The 21,745-nt window shown below is 31.2% G+C and overlaps 1 protein-coding gene across 5 annotated transcripts in view; it reads right to left on the bottom strand.

The window, feature by feature from the left end:
- Positions 1-21,745, bottom strand: part of LOC132944689 (uncharacterized) — a 382,446-nt gene that overhangs the window by 210,382 nt on the left and 150,319 nt on the right. For 4 of the 5 annotated variants that reach the window (XM_061014161.1, XM_061014160.1, XM_061014163.1 and 1 more), the window contains one exon: positions 19,424-19,465. Coding sequence is in view for 1 of the 5 variants with exons in the window: in XM_061014158.1 (XP_060870141.1) it covers positions 19,424-19,483 (60 nt within the window). In the remaining 4 variants the exon portion in view is untranslated. Of the gene's footprint in view, positions 1-19,423; positions 20,497-21,745 lie in introns of those variants that run through there. The other variant, XM_061014158.1, reaches the window with a different exon arrangement.

Here is a 21,745-nt window from a genome sequence, read left to right as displayed (position 1 = left end):
ATTATAGTTGGACCATTTTTACAAATTATTGATGTTGATAAGTTAACATTAATCACCGCCATTTTTGAACTATCATCGAATCCAAACTCGTTACTATAGAACTATGTATCCTAAGTACACAAAGTTAAATAACAATTACAAACTATTTGCTTGAATTTTGATTCTGATACGTCAACATTTTTTGAAAAATGATCTGGTAAAAAAACTACTTTCCAAGGGGGGAGGGGGGAGGTTCATTTGAAAAACTGAAGGTTGAGTCGTCACAGAACACTTCTTAAGTAGTTACTACAAATAAATTCAAGAATTTAAAAAAATGGTTTTTGAGTGAGTATATTTAAAAATTCCAAAAATCAGAGATCGAAAAATTTCATTATTAAAGGAAAACATGGGGGGTGAGGAACTTGGCGGCTCTGTATGTATGAAATACATTTAAAGACAGAATCGTGCACAGAACTGAATTTTTGGGCCCACCCATTCTTTATTTAGTACTTCTACTAAAAATGAATGAAATGTATTAATTTAATTTGTTTTTATGTTTTATGTACCTAATAATATAATAATAGATTATAATATTCGTAATAATATATTTTAAAATTGCATTTTTATTTAGGAGCGACGGATAAAACACGGGCCCCTGGCTTCTAGGGCCCTAATCAATCACAAAATGCCAGGAGGCTCACAACCCCCCCCCCCCCACCCATATTTTCGCCAACGTATATGGACCGTTGGGAAATGTAAAAATCGCGGAAAACACCGAAATAACGACCACGGAAAAAAGGCTTTTTTTGAATTTTTTTGAAAAATCGCTCGGTTTACGCTTCTCGTTTATTATACGAAAGATATTGCGCCGCCTTGGTCCACTGCCCTCGAGCTAACGCCGCTTGTAATAATGGCGGTCGCCTTACATAATTGAAGTCATTAAATTATTACTCAAGAGGGCCTCGCCTCGCGGACCTGTGATTTATTCATTGGCCGGCATAACGGGACGTCCGGAATAAATACAATATCTTAATGGTTTATAATAATATAATAATAAGGCGGACGGAAAAAAAGCGCTCCGACTCACTCACTCCCCCTTCCCCATTTTTACTCGGCCCCCACGGGGGGTAAAGCGCAGCGTCGCGACCGACGACCCCGGCTTGTCTTCGTGTTTTTCATTTCGCCGACCGAAAAATTAATGTTATTACCTCGCGCACAATGTTATTTTGTACGCGCTCGTCGTCGTCGTATGGTCCTGTGGTCCAGGGACGTTTCCAGAAGGGGGGAGCAGGAGCCACCCACCCCAAGGCCCAAAACCCGTATTTCTAAAAAATTTTATATTGCTAACAAAAAATTACAAACAAAAAAAACATATTATAGTATCGACTATTATAGACACGTAAAAGTATGTAATTATTGGAGGTACGTCGGTGTATGTCTTGTAGCATGTATCTGCTATCTGTATGGACTACGAGAATACTAATCGATTAAAAAAAAAATTGAATTTGTGTTGTAAAAATTGTTGTTTTGTATTTGTAATTATAAGTTTTGCGAAAATTATAACCATTAGCCCATCCCCCCCCTCGCCTCAAACCAAGTCTCTGGAACCGCCCCTGCTGTGGTCCAGCGCACACGACTCTTCGTAATAGATGATGTTATTATTAAGATACGATAAAGGAGAGTACTCCTCAAAATCGACGAAAAACAATTGAAATTGAATTCGTTCGATGTTTTCGATCGTATTATATTTCTAGCCACGCGCGGACGTATCAGCAGCAAACCGAATGATAATTAACGGTACATATGTTATATTATATTATTTTTTTCCGATTTTAAAGCAGGTACGATCAAAATAATATTCTATTGCGAGCACATTATAGTGTTCCGTCCAAGACTAATTTTAGTAAACATAATAATATTATGATAACTCGCGTAACAGTGATAACGACCAGAAAGAAAACTGCTGCAGTTTCCCCGAACGACTATATTATTGTTGTTATTGACTTAAAAATCGTTAGCCCGCCGGTTGAACTGACCGAGTCTAGAATTTTTTTTTTTTTTCACAAAATATGCAATGCAGTACACGCGTGCAAATGTTTATAATGTTCGAATAAAACGACCTCCCGCCATATTAAAAATGCATAATATTTCAGTATTTATAATTGTTTTGCAACGTAATATTTAATGGAGGTTTGTGACCTTTTGATGAAAAGAGTGTGACTGGAAAAACTATATGAATATAATACATAAAAAAAAAAAAAAATTATACGATGCCGATTTCCGAGAAATAAACGCGCAGAACGGTTTTAGATCTATATTTTTAATTTTCGTCGGTCAATCACAATTAGTATTAATACCCGGAACAATATAATATTGAGCACTTGAGCGTAATATTATTAGGATACCGACTGTTTGCAGTTTAAAAATTAATTATCATATTGGTACCTATAGTATTTAGTACTGGTATTATAGTATTTAGTACCGAGTACCGATGAAATCGAGCCATAAAAATGATTGTTTATATTATTTTAAATCACGACAACGCGGCCACGCGGGACGTGAACGAGACGATTCATCTGCACTGGTATATATAGCTGGTATACCAATGGAGAACTCTGGTTACGGATTAAATACCTACCTGTATTATGAATTGATGATTTATATACTTTTTTCTGAAATTAACAAAATACTCAATGTAATACAGGGTCGAAAAAACTTTGGTTCGAATCAATACTTTAAAATTTTTTTTTTATATGTACTCTTGCAGCATGTATAATACGACATTTTGTTTTTTATTTTATAATACTGAAAATTAAAAATAAAAGTATGATATACATTTGTATTTTTAAATTCGAAATAGCCAATTTGTAAATCTGGTTTTTAGGAAAATATTGATTGTAAACAACTTTATTTAAATCATATAATAGTATATTTTTTAAATCTCGTTATTTTTGCTAAACAAAGTTGATCCAGTCGTGATATTCATTTTAAATTCAAAAAGTATACATATTTTATATGAGAACCGGTAGCTAGATAATAGTTAAAATCTAATATTTTTTTCAACTTTTCAAATTAATGAGTCTTACTTCAAAAAATTTTGAAATTTTACAAAAATAATATAACAACCACTTGACTTAGATAAATATTTTTACACTCAAAAGCTTTCTGAAAACCAGATTAACAAACTGACTATTTTGAATTTTTCAGCAATAAAAAGTAAAAAGTAAAAAAAATTATATCATTTTACATGCAGCGCAAACATCAATAAATTTTTATATAAAAAAAAATATAAAAATATTGATTAGAACAAAAGTTATTTAATTTTTCAGGTCTTCCCGTTGCACACTATCGTATAGTTAAGTCCTTACGGCCGTCAACATGAAATCTCGTGGTGCACCACTAGGCATAGGTATACATATTATTATGCTTACATTATAGGATAGGATACCGCACTATAAAATGTAAATATAATCGAACTATTTTGGAACGAGGTACCTACTAAAGTGACATAAAAACATAGGTTCAAAAACCCAGGTCTATAAAATGTAGGTAGTTACCAGCTAGGTATATTATATTATACTATTATACGAACGATAATACTGCGAAACCGCTAAAACAAATGGTGGCGCAGTGTAATAAATGTTCAAAGTTTTTCAAATTATGTTAATCAAATTTCAATTGAAATAATTTTTCATTTTATCCGAAATATAATTTAACATCAACTTGACTGAAATGTTTGTAATGAAAAAAGTTCATCTTCGTTTTTTAGACGCCATAAAAAAAACCCATTATTATAGACTACATTTTTCGTAATAAAAAATACTGCACATAGTAGTAATAGTACTTATATTGTGTTTGTTATTGTTTAATGTTCTATTGTACATATTACTGTTATTATTGTTATAATCATTAGTATTATTATCACGGGCATGCATTAAATAATTAAAATGACGTGTATCGATGGAATATAATATAATATAATAATATATTATAATACCTACCCACTGTTATTGACAGCTGTACTTAAGCTGCATTTTTTTTTTTTTTTTGTATTGAACTGCAGTCGGTAACAATATTAAAGCAATCCTATTGTTGACTAATGTCATTGAATTTTTTTCACTTTATTATAAGTTTTTCTCACTGTTTAATTGCATCCCAAGCTATTAAAATGGATTCGGAAAACCGGCGGCGTAATCAGAAATAACAAAAGGAAATCTGCGTGTGATAATCGATTGTAACAAATTCATTCAACCTTTACCAGACAAAACAAAAAAAAAAAAAAAATGCAGCGTAGAAGAGGGAGATGGATTTTTTTTCACCGTAGAAACCCTTCAATCGTTTTACTGTTGTCAGCTTACATATTAATCAGTAAAACGGGAATAATAAAAGTAAAAAAAAAAAATAAAAAAATACAAATTACAATACGAAAACGCACAATAAAATATAATCAAACAGACCATGTGCAGCTAGCGGGCACATTATTATTGTAACACGCGTGTCATCATTCCGATAGGCTTTTTGGGCCACCGAGCAGTCATTCAGTAGGTCAGTAGCCGTCAGTAGGTCTAGTCGAATAAGGGCTAAAAATGTTATATTATGTACCTAGTAATGGCGGATCGAGAAAAAAAAACAACAAATTTGCAATCCGAATAAAAATGAATAACTAATAATATCGCCCCCGTACGAATTTCCACTACGAATTTCCGAGGAAGTATTCATGCATCGAAACGAAGTCTCTGATTTTAAAAGAGATCGGATAACGTTATTGAAAATCTTATTTGTTTGTGTACATTATACCTACCTACCTGCATATACCACGCGTAAGATCGCTGTTGTCGGCTTACATATTAATCAGTAAAACGGGAATAATAATAGTAAAAAAAAGAATAAATACAAATTATACATAACGAAAATGCACAGTAAAATATAATCGGACAGTCCACCACTGCAGCAGCAGTTATTATTGTTATTATTGTAACACACGTGTCATCGTTCCGATAGGCTTTTCGGGCCACCGAGCAGACAGTCAGTAGTAGCCGTCAGTAGGTCGAGTCGAGTAAGGGCTAAAAATGTAATGTTAATGTAGTGAGTGGATCGAGAAAAAAAAACAACACATTTGCAATCCAAATAAAAATTAATAATTAATAATATTATCGCCCCCGTACGAATTTCCACTACGAATTTCCGACCGAGGAAGTATTCATGCGTCGAAACGAAGTCTCTGATTTCAAAAGGGATCGGATAACGTTATTGAAAATCTTATTTGTTTGTATACATTATACATATACCCCACTCACTACATGCCAATATAGCGTAGGATCGCTGTCGGCGTTGAATAATAAATCATTAATTTGTCGAACTTTATATTATATGCACAGTGTAAATGTGAATAAAATCGTATCGCCGTGAAATCAACTCTGCGGACGTATTTTCGAATAAACATTTTATCGGGTTATAAATAACGCATAATAATTATAAATTATTATATTGATTTCGTTCTAATTTAACTTGGAATAAAAAAAAAATAGCCGATTCGACGAAGCTTTGTTTATTAATTGAGTTGCTAGTCTACTCCAACACAATGATTCTGTTCTATATATTATTATTGATTTCACATGACAATTTATTACTCACATGTTATTATAATATAACGGTATTAATTGTATGTTTCGTTCTCTACGACATAGTGCGGGAATCGAAAATTATTTCAATAATATTATAGGCATATATTCGTCTATATTGTCCTTCGAACAATATTATTGTTTTATAATAATATTATATTACATTTCTCGCGAGTACATATTTTTGTTGGCTTTATTATTGATACGACGTTTTATATATATATATATATATAACGTCCCAAAAATCAATCTTGTCGAATAGTTCGGATAACCTTTTGGTTATTTCTATTTATATATTATTATTATTATACTCACAAAAGTGCTCATACCGTCGAATGTCGGCGAATGGTTTGTCTGCAAAATGAGGCCTACATTATATGAAGTGAAATTCCTTTCTCTAAGGGATCCGACGGAATTCCAGTTATTCCAGGGGGGAGTAAAAAAATAATCATCACTCGGGTCATCTATGAACACCAAAAGTCTATTATTGAAATCGCTTAAGTTATTTCCACCCCTTTCCGAACACGTATGATGCGCAGTAGTTCTCCGCAACTTATTGCATTTATAATTTACATGTCCATTCGGTTTGGAGGAAATGAAAAATGAAAAGGAATACAATATTATATTATTCCTATTGATATATGAATATAATTTACTGGCACACGCAATTATTATAATAATAATGATTACGGTACTTATCGTTGGACATTTTTCCTGCGAACGAGTAAAGTTACCCAACTATACTTAAACGAAAAGCGAAATGTTGAAAAACAAATTTAAAATAATTATTTTTCCTTTATTTCAAAGTGAGCTTTAGGGTTCAAAGTATCCTGGGATTGAAAAACTAGTTAAAAAAACGATTTTTTTTATTTTGTGAATGAACATATTATGGGTGGTTAAACGTGTTTTTTTTAAAAATTTTATTTCATCGTTAAGTACCTATTTTCAATAATAAAATATTTTTATGTGAGATATTTGGATGGTATTTTTAATTTTTACACTAGAGGATGACACGAAAAATTATTATTTTTTTTTTTTTTTGTAACTCACTTGTAAATAAAGTCGTGTTCATTGAAACATAAGTTTTGTCAACCCCCAAAACGAATTTAAAAATGTATATGGTATTGATGTAAACAATTAAAATTTTATTTTAGAATATACGTGTTTATTTATACATTTATATGCCTCATACTTTGTGTATTTGATTTTTTTTTTCAAAACTTTTGATTTAATTTGTATTTTGTTGATTTTATAATTTTTTAATTAATTTGTTGTTTAACAGGGGTTCCCAACGTGTGCGTCATAGTGATATAGTGAATTGCAGTATCTTTATTGTGGCACTTCCAAATATTAATTGGATAAAATAAATAAATTGGAAACCCAAAATATTGTGGCAACTTCCTACAGTGTTGCCAATAAATTGTAAAATTAAAAAATATCCAAAGACGTTCGGTGAAATAATATTGGACAAATGTCAAAGAAAAGGTCTTGGAAGTGCCACTGACAAAATTAATTCGACACTGGAAGGGTTAAGAAAGCTTCAAACTGACATCTTTAATAGTAACAATGTTTTGTTTCTCCAATCAGATGTCGGTTATTAAATTAATTGTGTTACAACATGGAAATAAATTGTTTTCTGTGTTCTTGTTAGCTCGCCATTGTTGGTCAAACGATTGTTAACAACGTTCATAATGCAACGCGTCTCGTAGATTGATCTGTCAATATGTACCAACGGTTATATGGTAAGTTTAGATGTTTACACGGAGTATAATATTATGGCATACCTACTTATAAAAACTACATTTAGATGGGATGGATTTTTATATTTTAAAATGCCCATAACCCGCTTCAAAATTAAAATTTTAAAAAATGTACTATAGTTAATTTAAAAAAAAACCTACGAAGGATCCTGGATAATATAATTTTTACCTATAAATTGTATAAAAAATATTGTAGGTATTCGGTCTAATATTAAAAATAACGGTGTAAAATGGATTCTTCTCAACTTAAAATATTATGTACCTACCACGTTAGGTTAGTACGACGTCCTCTTAATTAATGATCCAAGTAAGGTACATACCGACATACCTATTTTATTTTATAAACCAAACATATATAACACATACACACACACACACACACACACGAGTATTGACGTATATATTATATACATTTGCAAATATTATAAAACGCAATGTAATAGTGAGGTGTGCACAAATACTGATTTATGGACTATCATGAATTTGTTTTGTGAACTGTCAGACTTCACGTATACGTCAGTACACAAACTATAACTCATTTGTTCAATTTACTATGCGTAAAGTATTACGAAAAACTGTCAAATAATCAGATAGTGAATATTACATTTTAAGATTGAATATGCTTCAGGTATTGCCACGTCATTCGATCATATTGTATAATAATAATATACAAAAGATATGTTTCGGTTGTACATATATTATTTTGTAAATTAAAAATCGTACAGATTATTTAATAAAATGTAACCTTTAGAGCTTAATATAATATATCTACACGGTTTAATTTGCATATAATAATCTATCGTTTTGAAAATCGAAAATTAAAGATAATTAGCAGACCTCAATGCGGTCCCTCTATGGCTCTATATCCACGGTATCTTATTACATTTAATTTTATATTCATGGTCAACACAAATACACAATACACTATAATAGTATGAAGCAGTGAATACAAATTAAATTGTACTTAATATATAGTACCTATCTATGATAGGCACTGAAAACTGATATAAAAAATATTAATATTTATTTTAGGCCTTAATGTGTTGAATTGATTTTAAGCGATCGCGATGGTGAGAGTTTATATATTTTTATTTAGGGTCTAACAGTTTAGAACTATAGAATCTCTATAATATTATGTTTTGATCTGTACATTGTGCAACATCGTGGAAATAAAATACATAACTATTAAGAAGCGATACGTATCAGATTTTGGTTTAATTCGAAATGTATTTTGTGACGAGGGTAACATTTGTTAACTAGACGTTTAGAAAATGGGTAAGACAAATTATTGGCGTTGGCCAAGTTGTATTATTTTTGTATACTACGTAAACTATTGTATACTATGTATATATATAATATATAGTTTATTTATCAATAGCCTTATCGCTCGTTTTCGCGTGTGAGGAAAATTAGAAACAATATTTTAATTAATATGTTAAAACGACAAAAAAAATATGATCCTGATCGCTGAATCCTGCTGCCTCTACGAACCTGTCACGACAAGTTTTTTGTTAATATTATATAATATTATTGTTATTATGACCAAAGAGCAAGTATGTACATAGTATGACAACAAGGGCCTATCCAGGTTAGGTCCGGCTCGTCGGTCGGTACGAATCAATTGCTTTCGACATTTCGTGAGTTTCTGCGCAGGGTTAGGTATATACGTTCGTGTTCTGATCCCTCCAGACATGTGACCACAAAGTGTATCATAACTATACCATAACAGTAAAAGCCTCTCCGACGCTCCGTCGAGTTTTATAAATCGCCTTCTCGCTGATTTTCGTGGGCGAGAAATATTAGAAACATTATTTTATTTAATATAATATTATGTTAAAAGGGCAAAAAATGGATTGAATCCTGTTGCCTTTACGGACCCGTACATGTCACGACAAGTTTTCCGATAATATTATACATATAGAGCGAACACATGGTATATTATGATAAGTGATAGAGAAAGGGCCTTTGAAGGTTCCGGCAACCCGTCTAGTCGCTAGCTTCACGTACCTTACAAATCAATTGCTTTCGACATTCCTCGAGTTCCTGCGCAGGCATATACGTCTGAACTCCAGATGCCTCCAGATATATTTCACTATATTTGTCACAGTATATTATTCTATAATATTATAAATTATAATAGTATATAGATATTTTAGGTCTGGAACCGTCGCTTTATTGATTGTTTTCTTGTTCGAGAAAACTTGGAAATATATTATTAAATTTAAGATGTTATAAGGGTGAAAAAAGGATTGGATCCTCAATCCGGTTGTCTTTACGAACCCGTACACTTCACGGCAATTTTCCTGTTGATATTAAATAATATTACATAATGGAAGTAGAGGATCATAAGTTTAAGTGAGGGCCATACTTCAAACACCTAGGATTTGTTAATACCACACGGCAACGACTTAAAAATAGAACTATAGAAGTAAATTATCGATTACAAATGGGAAATAGATGTTACTATGGCCTGAGAAGTATGTTTAATTCCGTCAAGTAGATCACGGTTAAGACGGGTAGACGAGATAAAAAAAGGATGAAGGAGCAGTATAAGCACCGAACGGACGCTGGAGAGAGTTGTCGATGGATAGAGAGAGAGAGAGAGAGAGATGGTGACAAATTTAATTGGAGGGCTGGTCTAGTGGTCTAGAAGGCCGAAACCCTCGGTAGACAAAAACAAAAATATTGAAGAGAGATAAAATAGAGCGAACACATATTATAGTATATGATAACGAAACGGCCTATTAATCCGGCGCGTCTGTTCGTACAAATCAATTTCTTTCGACATTCCTGTGGAGTTCCTGTGCATGGTTTGGTATGCGTTTGAACTCTGATCCCTCATGGCAAAAATGTCACACAGTGTATTCTACTATATATTATAATATTATATTATAGGCCTGACACCACCGCAGTCGAGTAATCGATTATTGTCTAGCTCGTGGGTTTTTCGCCGCGGACAGCTCGACTCGCTGTCTCCCGTGCAAGACCCTCGTCTTACAAACGTTTTTTTTTTCTTTACTGCCCGGCCGTGTTAAATATATATATAATATGGACACATTCCTGCAGGAAATCCACCTGCAGGTCGTCGATATTGTTCTTGCCGAGCGCGTAACGACATCGCTGCGGCGGTAGGTACGTAATATAGACACTGTCTATATATGTAATAATAATTGTAATGTCGTCTGAGGAATTCTCGAGCCTTCAACACCGAGTTCGTATATAATACGCGAAATAACAAAACCGATAGAGGCGTTGGGTTTTTCTATTTTTTTTTTTATTATTTAAGAAAAATACAAAACAAAAAGTAATGGCGCGGAGGAGTATAATAATATTTCCGATTTTACGAGTGCGCGTTGGACGCACAAATTTCGAAAAGCTACGGCGTTTAGCTGACAATCCACAACGTTTCGATAAAACCCTGGTAACAATAATAATAATAATGTATTGACCGATAACCGTGGGTGTGAGTCGACCAGGGGGTGGAAGAGGGGGTGGGATAGCACGAGAAACTTTTAAGACCGAAATTCTCGCAAATGGTATAAATCATAACGGAAAATCGCACTTGTTGTTGTCATTATATAGTTTATCGTCAGTCATCAAAAGATACGGTACCGAGCCCATAGCACTTTTCAGCCGTTTTGGTCTACGTATCAAAGGTGTGTGATATCAAATAACAACAGGAAATAGAAAAGTACGCGCGGGACATATTATTATCGTTTCGTGTTGTGCTGCCAATCTTATAATGTTATTTATTTTCTGTCACACAATATACGGATGAAAATATCAATCACAATGATAACACTGCTATCGTGGTTTCTCGGCACGGATGATGATAATTATTATCGAACGGCCATTGTATACCAGTGTATGTTTTTTTATTGATTCGAGCGTTTCATATTATATTACTATCATAATAGATATAGTTACAATATATAGGTAGTGATATTATATTTAATATGAAAACTTTTTATCGACGCACTACAGCCTATAAAAATATTAATATGGTTGTGTAAACTCGACTGAACGTAAAATACTTTAATATACGCATTTCATCATGATATTATGTACCTATAGGTACCTATATAATATTATACGTTTATTTGACAGCAATTTTCCTGACAATTGTTGTGCTTCAGTATACTGTATAGGTAGTTGTTATTATAAGTTCCTGAGTGGAAACTTGTATGATTGCATTTATTGTTAGTTGTTATTATTATTTTTATAATATTATAGTATTGTATTCTAAACCATATCAGTGTATAAACATGGTATTCATTTATTATTTTAGATTCGAATTATCTGATGATATTATACATTGATGTTGTATTTGTTTTAACGTAAATAATATTATATAAGTCACCTTTAGAAGTTGTAATAATTATTGAATCTTCATTGGGTGAAGTTTGTAGGTACTATAGGGTTTTTCAATTCATAGTACTTAAAAAAATAAAAGGAAATTATAAACTTATCGATGACATTGAACATGTAGGCATGCAAAACTATATTTTTAGAAAATCTATTTTGTTTTTTTTTTGTAATTGAAATATTAATAATGGTAGAGACTTGATATGTTCACCAACAATGTGTATATAAAATATGATATCGATCACCTAGCATGATTTTTCTTACAAACACGAACGTTTTCAAAAAGTTTAGAATTTAGTTTCTTTTGTTATAATTTAAAAAATATTATTCGAAATAACATAATACTATTATCACCAATTCAAATATTATTATTTGGTACATATACACAGTGAAATAAAAAAAATATTCAGATTAATTTAAATTGTTAAGCGATTTATTAATTAATTATGCAATGAACAATATTCATACTGTTTTACTGTTGTACGTCCATCTATAGTAATATTACCTAGGTATATGAAACAAACCGTCACCACTTAGAATAATTTTTTGTGCACAATGATTTATCACTCATTAAAATTGAACATCATCAAGACAGTGACTATTCAACGACGATATAAGTTCACTTGAAGCTTAACTATAAAGCAGAACTGGCTTTCCCGGTTTATCGACCGTGACTTTCTTTTACAAGTTTTAGCATTTTAGCTGGTACCATACCAGGTTACTGTTAATTTGAGTTACTTTGGTACAATACGCAAGGTGTTACTTAAATTCTATTGAATTTAGTAACTATTTAAACTCAATCAATACAATATTAAAAGTGATTAATGCAGTATAATATAATATGTTTGTTTAGTTGTACTAAATAAATAAACAATAATAAATAAATAACAGTAGTACAATATAAAAAAAAAGTGGGCAAGTGGGTCACTGTAATGGATGGTGTTAAATTTGAATTCAATGATATAATATCATTGTATAAGAAAAACGATTCTGAGCGAAAACGGCCGGTCAGCCTATGATATTACCAAGTATATTTGATGATATTATTGTGAATAAAGTAATTTATATATTTACTTATTTCCGTGGAACCTTGTTTTAAATTTTCAATCCTTACCTACAAAAGTTGAACATTTTATACATTTTTAACTACAAAATTATTATTACATTTTAAATTTGATAATTGTTGTCAAAATTTGAACTTTAAATGCTTATAAAAAAAGTTGTGCCTATGTATTTTTAATATTTTTCAACTGCTATTAGAACGATATATCAGGAGCCTTATATTACATTTTCACGCTTTTTTACCAAACAAATACAATTTTATTGATATTTATAGAAAAAAAAACTAAAAAAATTGAAAACTGACTTTGTCCGTAAACAGCTCAAAAAGAGTCAAATTATTTTCAAAATTTTATTGTGTATAGAAAATGTTAATACAAACATTCAGTGAAATACGTTTTTTAATTACAACAAAATAAGAAAATCGTTACAAGAGATATCAAGTGAATATGAAATGTTGTAAAAATATGAATTTCAAACGCTCATAAAAATTTAATTTGACTTTCTTGTAGACATTTTTTTTTTGATAAAGGTAGATAAACTTATGGATAATTTTGTATTACATTTTCAAATCTTAGATTGAAAAAGGAAAATTTTTATGAATTCTCATCTTAAAATAATTTGCTAATTTTCGTGATTTATTCGTACTTTAAATGCTTATGAATAAAAACTGTGACTAAGGATTTTTAATATTTTTCAAATGTCATTGTAACAATATAGTAGGAGCCTTGTATTAAATTTTCAAGCTTTTTTACCCAACAAATAAAACTGTATTGATATTTGTAGAAAAAAAAACAAAAAAAATAGAAACTGAAAATGTCCGTAAATAGCTGAAAATATCTGGAAAATGTTATGGTGTACTTATAGAAAATGGTATTATAAATATTCAGTCGAAATTACATGTACTGTCATTTGTTTTAGAGTTACACCAAAAACCAAAATCGATTTTCTCAAAAACAGATTTTGCGTAAAAATTACCGTCTTACCTTAATTTCTCTTTTGTTTTTCATGTCGCTTTTGAAAACTACTAGGAAATTTATATTTTTGACACCTCCAAAGTACCAACTAGATTCATTTTCCTATCAGAAAAGTTACTGTTGAAGAAAATCCAAGCACTTTTACTGTCCTAAAAGGTGATGACAGACACAAAAAAAAAAAACACATCATTGTAAAATCAATACATTCATCGCTTCGCTCAGAATCTAAAATCAAGAGGCGGTCTAAGTACATAATATAATATATATTTCTTTATAATATTACATTGCAAAAGTTTAAATCAGTTAAATTCATAAACAAACTTTTACAGCTGTACCTATTCCTTGTCATAGACATTTTCACTTTGAAATTAATTGAATTAAAAAAACGAAAGTTGTCGTTAAAAGTATTTTTTTTTTTTACTCTAATTTTCTTACTCCAACATTCAGAAATCAAAACAATTGTTTTAAAAATATTTCCATCGACTGTTGTATTATCACTAGAGCCGAACGAAAATAATATTATATTAATAAATTATTACGATATAATATATTGCATTATCAAAGTTTAAATAATTAAACAAAAACGAATAACTAATGATTTTTTCCCCGCTTTGAGTCATAACGTAGTTTAATCACATACCTATGATATTATACTTTTGGTGGTCGCTATGCGAAATGATAAATATTGATTAATTTTCGTATCTTTACACCGATTGTCTCTGCCATCGTTTGGTTGCCATAGCAATTGTAACGGTCATGTAGTCGTCCAGTCCAAAACAAATACATCTCTAGCAAAAACTTATACGCCTACCTTTAAAAAAACAATATAATATATCTTTAAAATACATATATTATATATAAAAAATTTAACAGATAGAACTGACATTGGAATAACTTTTGATCTAATTAATGTTTTACATTTTTTTTTTTAATAATATATAAATAAATTATAATTATTTGCAAATTTTATAAATTATACAAAAGATTATTTTTATTTTTTAAAACTGAAAATAAAAAAAAATTTATTTGATTTAAATTAACTGTTTTCAAAACCGTCAATTTGTGAATCTGATTATAAGAACAATTAGTTTGATAGTAAAAACATTTATCTAAGTCAAGTAGTTGTTTTTTCAGAATATTTTAAAATATCAATATTTTTTTGATTAAATTAATTTGGAACGTAATAACTTATTTCAAAATATTTTTTTTTGTAATTTACCGACATGAGTACATTTCTTAAATGGTATCTACTGATCATATGGTTTTAACATTTTTCGTCATACGTTTAAGTAGCACCATTTTATTTTTTTCCGTCAGGTCTTTCTGTTACTCCCTGTGTTATATATATATTTAAAATAAAAACATATTCACGCATAAAAAATATTTATATACAATATACATATTATGAGTCGTATGCTGCGGTTAAGTATATATTGTGCGATTATTTTAATTTAGAGAATATAATCTCATACTCTCCTATAATATTCTACGCGTGTACGGGATGTAAACGTATACTTTAAGGTTCTTCTGCGTCATGTTATAAAGTCAGGCGGTCGATTAAACATCAAACGCCAAAGTTGTGTGCGTTTTCAAGACTTGGAAACGATAACGTGTAATAATTACATTATATACGTAAGAAATAACCCACGGCGTCGGGGTATTTCCTAACATGCTGTTGAAATGTACTCGGTTTAATCATGCACAATATGTATATGTATACAGTTAAACGCGTATATCTTTGAATCTTTGATGTGCCGCATAATAATTATTATTACAACTTTAATACGCTAATATATTATTCTGAAACGCTTTTGAACAACCCAAAATATTACTTCGGATACGATTTGCAACGAGTGTAAAGATCGCATCATATATAGATATATAAAACAAGCCGTATAGGAGGTAGGTACGTCATATTAATAATTGATATTTTTCGTACAAGATAAAAAAGAGTATCGTCGTTGAAAAAAAAAAATCACAGATAATGCAACCTAAAAATTCAGACGATTATACGTTTTCATTTGCGTTATTCATTAAATTCAATAATCTCGATCCGTTTTTATTTTACGATAATGACTATTGATGGGACATTGAACCACTGTCACTGCATTCAGACCGAAGCCACCTCGGCTATACCCCGGTAACCGCGGTATCTACGTCACATAATAATCGTCGAAACTCGCTCTCCCTAAAAAAAAATAAACGCAAAGATATTTTTTTCCGGAAATCGTTATAATAGCGACGCGCGCTGGTGCAGAGACTTAAAATGCTAAAAAGAAAAATAATATATATAAAAGATTATCGTTATTGTTAAAATGCATTGCAAATATATTCAAGCAGGCCACTAGGTACTGCAGTATATATATTTTTAACACCATAATATTATGCGGACGGAGATCGATCGGCTGTCGTCACAACGGAAACTAACGGGACATTATACTAAACACTAACTGGATCAGCGGTACGATGTGCATCCGGGGTGACTAAAGGGACTTGTTGGGGCGAGGGCGACTCTATTCGCAGAACCCTTAAAACCAAAAAAAATAAATAAAATGAATAAATACCTCTCACGCTATAAATTTTCAGTCGTCTATCTTCGGTGTTTTAGAAAAAATATATTTATATTATAATCGATTCGATTTAATATATTCATAACTGTATATGTCTCCGTAAATATTGTATATAGATGTAAATCAATATATATATATATATACGTATTAGTATATAGACTTATTTTGGTAAAAATAAATATCAAATATATAGTCAATCTCTAGTTATTTTCGACCAAAACCACGTTTCAAATCACATACAGGCAGTCTTGTAAAGTATTTGAGTAAAAGTATTTGAGTAAATGTATTTAAATACTTTTTAAATACTTTTTGGTTTAAGTATTCGGAAAGTATTTTAAATACTGTCTTGGACGTATTTGTATTTAAAAATCAAATACTTTTGAAAATTCGAACAAATTATTCGTCAGTCGTCACTTTTTTTTTTTGAAAATTATTATACTATTTTATTTATAAATTATAAAAATATTTTTCTTTCATAATTGTTGAGAACTCCTGTCCCCTAGTTCTGTATATCCACATCATTTATATTTCATTAAGAAATGTTTAATTAGGTACCTATTATTAAAGAATTTCTATAATATAACAAGTTTTATTTATTTTCATTTTTCAGTTTACAATTGAAAATGGTACAAAAAGTTCTAGTAATACCTAGGTGAATGTATCATGACAATTTTAAATTAGTAATTACAAAATTAATTTAGCAAACTAACTAGTGGAAAAGTAAAATAAAAAAAAGTATTTGAAAAGTATTTAAATACATGGCAAGTATTTATATTTTGTTCTGAGATACTTTTTCTTAAAAGTATTTGAAATGTATTTTAAATACTTTCTGAATGGATGTATTTGTATCTGTATTTAAATACAATTTTAAAAGTATCTTTTACAAGACTGCATACAGGTCAGAGTTGAATAGACTTGAAAAACTCCTAAGTTATAATTATATAGGTATAATCGGCGCAGTTATAACTCCTATATTAATCGGGGCGAGATAACGATTATTCTAATACGAATTGATTTTTTCTTAGTTTTAGTGGTTATTTCTTTCCGATCAATAAATTAAAATGTGTATGATATAATTGACACAATAGGATATTACGCATTTTATACATCATTATAGCTCGATGCTGCCCAACGTGCACGTAAACCACTATACCAATAAAATATTTTTTTAAAAACAGTAGGTATATAATAGCTGGTAATCGTAGTGACCAATGTCCGTGTTATACAATATATTAAAATACGACCGGTGTAGCATCGTGTTTGGTATCATCGTCTGATCACCAATTTCGAAATGCATCTGTTTACGAAACGAAAATATATGCTCGAATTTGCCCGGAAATTGTACGAGAGACTTGCGCTTCCCCGGTGCAGAAACCTCAAATCCTGAAACGACAGTCATTCCCATGTGATTTATTTTTATCTGTTTTTCGACTCTTCTGTTTTACGTACACGACAGCTGATATCGTAATATATATATATGCGCTTATTGTCATACGTTTTGTGGACTGCCTGCCGCGACTGTATAAATGTTTGAGAATAAGATTATTATTACCGTCGGGACGTCATCTCATCGGAACGATCTTTTCACAGCATTAACCACATAATATCCTACGAATAAACGATATTATGCAGACCGAGATCCATCATCGACTGTCGTTGCAAACGAACGCGGACGAATGACGACCCGAAAACATATTATATAATTTTTTTTTTTTTATTGATTTTGATTTTTGAGCCCGGCAGCTGAGGCCATTAGCTATTTTTAGATTTTACTGTAGGTTATTAAGTCGGTAGAGGGAGGAACACGTATGTGTTTAGTTTGGCAGAATTTTTGATTGGGCACCCGTAGGTATCTGCCATGCCCGGGTAGGGGATGGCGACACTTGTTCTCCGGACACCGTGACTTGTCCGAAGAAAAATGCCGCCCATGGCCTAGGAATCGAACTCGGATCGACGCCTTAGTCCGCTCGGCCACTCCGTCCCCCTTATATCATTTTATCCAACACAGGAACAACCGTACGATAGTCGCCGAAGGTATAATATTATATACCACGGTTACACGTTTGTCATAATATTACAACGTAGGTACTGCGCCCATTGCAACGACCAGTGTTGGGAATCATCTAGATAATTTTATCTAGATAAAATTATTTTTTTAACCATCTTATCTAGATAAAAATAATTAAATCATCTAATTAGCTCATCTAGTTAAATGTGATGGTTATCTGTGGTAATTTATCTAGATAAATAGTATAATAATAAGAATATCTTTAAATATTGAAATAGCCAATAATTTACGAGAACCGAGTAGTGATTCCAAATTCCAATGTTATTATAGTTGAAAAAAGAAATGTTTACTGAAATATTGTCAGTTTTATTTTGTTATTTTATTTTTATTCAAGTTGTATTAAAAATTCAAATTATATATTATTTTAGTTGAGAAATGACATTAAGGATTTATTAATTAATACATATTATCTAATTCGTAATTACTAATAAATTACATTATTTATAATATGTGTATTTTTATCTTTATCTAGATAAATTTTGAATGAATTATCTGTTATCTTATCCAGATGATTTTTTGGTTATCTTTTCCCAATACTGGCAACGACTAAGAAAACACATCGGCCAAATAGAGCCTCTGCGATTTTTATTGTTTTTTAGTATGATATAAATATTATCTTAACACACTGTCGGACACCACAGTGACAGTAGGTACCCAATATGAATTGAATTGTTTATGTATAGGATTGAGTTACTTCCACACATATATAAAAGTTTAGTATGACAAATTTCATATTAATATGGAGCAACATCTATATTATTTACCTATCAGTGTTTCTTGAAGAAACTTTCTTCCGATGGTATCAAATGAGAGCCGACATCATTGGACTGCCCCACATTGCGTTGCATGAGACATGTTTCATAAAAAAGAATACCAATGCTAATACATTGTCTATTCTTTGTATTTGGATATTTTTTTTTTTTTTTTATCGACCACTTTATTGCCTTTTACTAAGTTTATTCGCACTGAAGATACACGTTTTAAAATAAAATAATAGTAAAAAATGTGTTGGATTAATACATACCTTGATACGTAATTCGCAATTTGTTATGAACTCGTGTTGTATCTGTAAAAAAAAATGCATTCAATTAACAAATGTATGCAATTTGGGGACTAGGGGTGAAACAGTGAGGTCTGCGGCGGCCTACTGCCTTGTTAAATAATAATTACATTGTTTTATGGTATCACGTCTTGTTATATTTTACATGTGCGTAATTTTTAGTTATTTACAATAAATTATGATGGGGACAGTGAATCGTCGGCCTGGCTTAGGCAAACGGGCCGATGCGGTCGGTGGTGCTTATAATATGTGACCAGACGGTAGGTGTGGTCCTGATTAAAAACATTAGGTATAATAATACATGGTTAGAGGTAACGATACTTGGGGACCACCTGCAGCGAGTATAGATTAAGCAAGCGGCTACTGACCGGGTACGGCGATTCTTAATCAAGGGGTAAGCTACTATTACATAGAATTCCTAGAAAAATGTAAAAATGAAATAAAAGTATTATTATCTAACTACATGATTTAAGTGTATCGAACTCATTTTATGAATTATGGTGTATAAAAAACATTTAAACACTTTCGAAAAAGAAATTCAATAATTTGGTGATTTACTAATTAACACATTGATCAAGCATCCAAAAAATGCGATTGCAGCAAACAAACCATTTGCATTGAATAAAAAATCATCATTACCTCCAATAATCCATAATAGGTACTTTCAATAAGAAATTCCACTATCAGAGCATAATAAAAAAAACTACTTATTTCAAAAATTGCATCCAGTACTCCAACACAAACAAAACCAGAAAACAGACATCTTTTCATGCAAGCAATGTGCAAAACCACTTTGTGTGGGGTATTGTTTTGAAGTTTACCACAAAGAATTATAATATTGAAGAAGACTATGAAAGTTAAGTTTGACGTCTTTATGTTTTTCTTTTTAAATAAAATAAGGTGTATATTGTTATGTTAAATAGCATTATAATAATATAAAATATATTGTTAACTTTCGAAATAAAAGTAAGGATTTTTTCGTTTTAGATTACGAAAGATTTTGCAATCAATGTTTTATTATATTCAAAAAATATATTGTTACTGCATAACAGTAATGTGAAATTACTGACCAACTTTATAGTTACTATTATAGGTTTTTCAGCGAACGCTTAACACTACGCTATACTATATGGGTAGTATTAATAATTTCATTACTACGCTTTAATAGCGGCAACATGGAAAAGTGCGTGCCAGTGATGGACATTTGAGAGACGGTAAGTGTCGGTCATTGTCCAAAATATACGACACGGTGGCTAAGATCACAGCTAGGTATCAACGACCTGTATAAACAAATACAACTACATAAAATATACAATAATTATTATTGTCATAGCCTATGACGATTAACTTTCATTTATTATGTTTAGGTATATAATACGAAATTATAAAATTGTAGCATTATATATTATAACACACCTAGGTCGACACTTTTTATAAACTCTGATACCTGCAAGCAGCTTTGATAACGTGCAGACCAAGTCAGTCGTCATCCATGACGGTGACTATTAAAATGAAACGGACCGGACAATATACATATTATATCGGCGACGGGACATCAGAGTGCGAGGAAAATGTATTGTATGTAATGTGCGTATTATACCGCGATTGACCGGAGGCTTTCTCAGGTCCACCTGCAGGTGGAGCGATCGGTAGTGCGGAGGTGGTATGGAGGTGGTGAAATTGATATGAGACAATCTAGGTAATAGTACAGTGTGAATGATATTATTTATCGTTAAAATTGTTTATCTGCAGCGGTACGAACATTAATGATATGCGAGTTAAATAATATGTTAATAACTCACATAATATTACCAGAGATGTTATGGTATTATATTATTATAATAACAATATTATAATGGTTGTGGTTGTGGCCAGGGTTGTAAGCCGAACGCCGAACGGTTTCGTTTCACTTAAAATTGATAAATATTAGAGATTTGGCACACTCATTCGAGATTAACATTCGCGGCGAACGCACGTATCGATTCTTAGAATTTTCACGTTCGACAACGCAATAAGATAGCGACGAGAGCAAGTTAGATCCACAGATATATTATATTATAATAACTAGATAGCCGACTCCATATTGGTAAAACAAACTAACGATAAGCGCTCTGGCGGAAACAATTTGTACCCTCCGATTCGGAATGTATGGATATAATTTCATATTGGTTATTTGACTTTTCATAATAAATTAATTTTCCTACCTATCGAAACCAGGCGTGGATTCAAGGGGGGGGGCTAAGGGCCTTTAGCCCCCCCCCCCCTTTGGACCTCTATATACTTATA

The sequence above is a fragment of the Metopolophium dirhodum genome, chromosome 5 (genome assembly GCF_019925205.1).
Source record: "Metopolophium dirhodum isolate CAU chromosome 5, ASM1992520v1, whole genome shotgun sequence".
NCBI classification, from domain to species: Eukaryota; Metazoa; Arthropoda; class Insecta; order Hemiptera; family Aphididae; genus Metopolophium; species Metopolophium dirhodum.
This window is presented reverse-complemented; position numbering and strand designations above follow the sequence as displayed.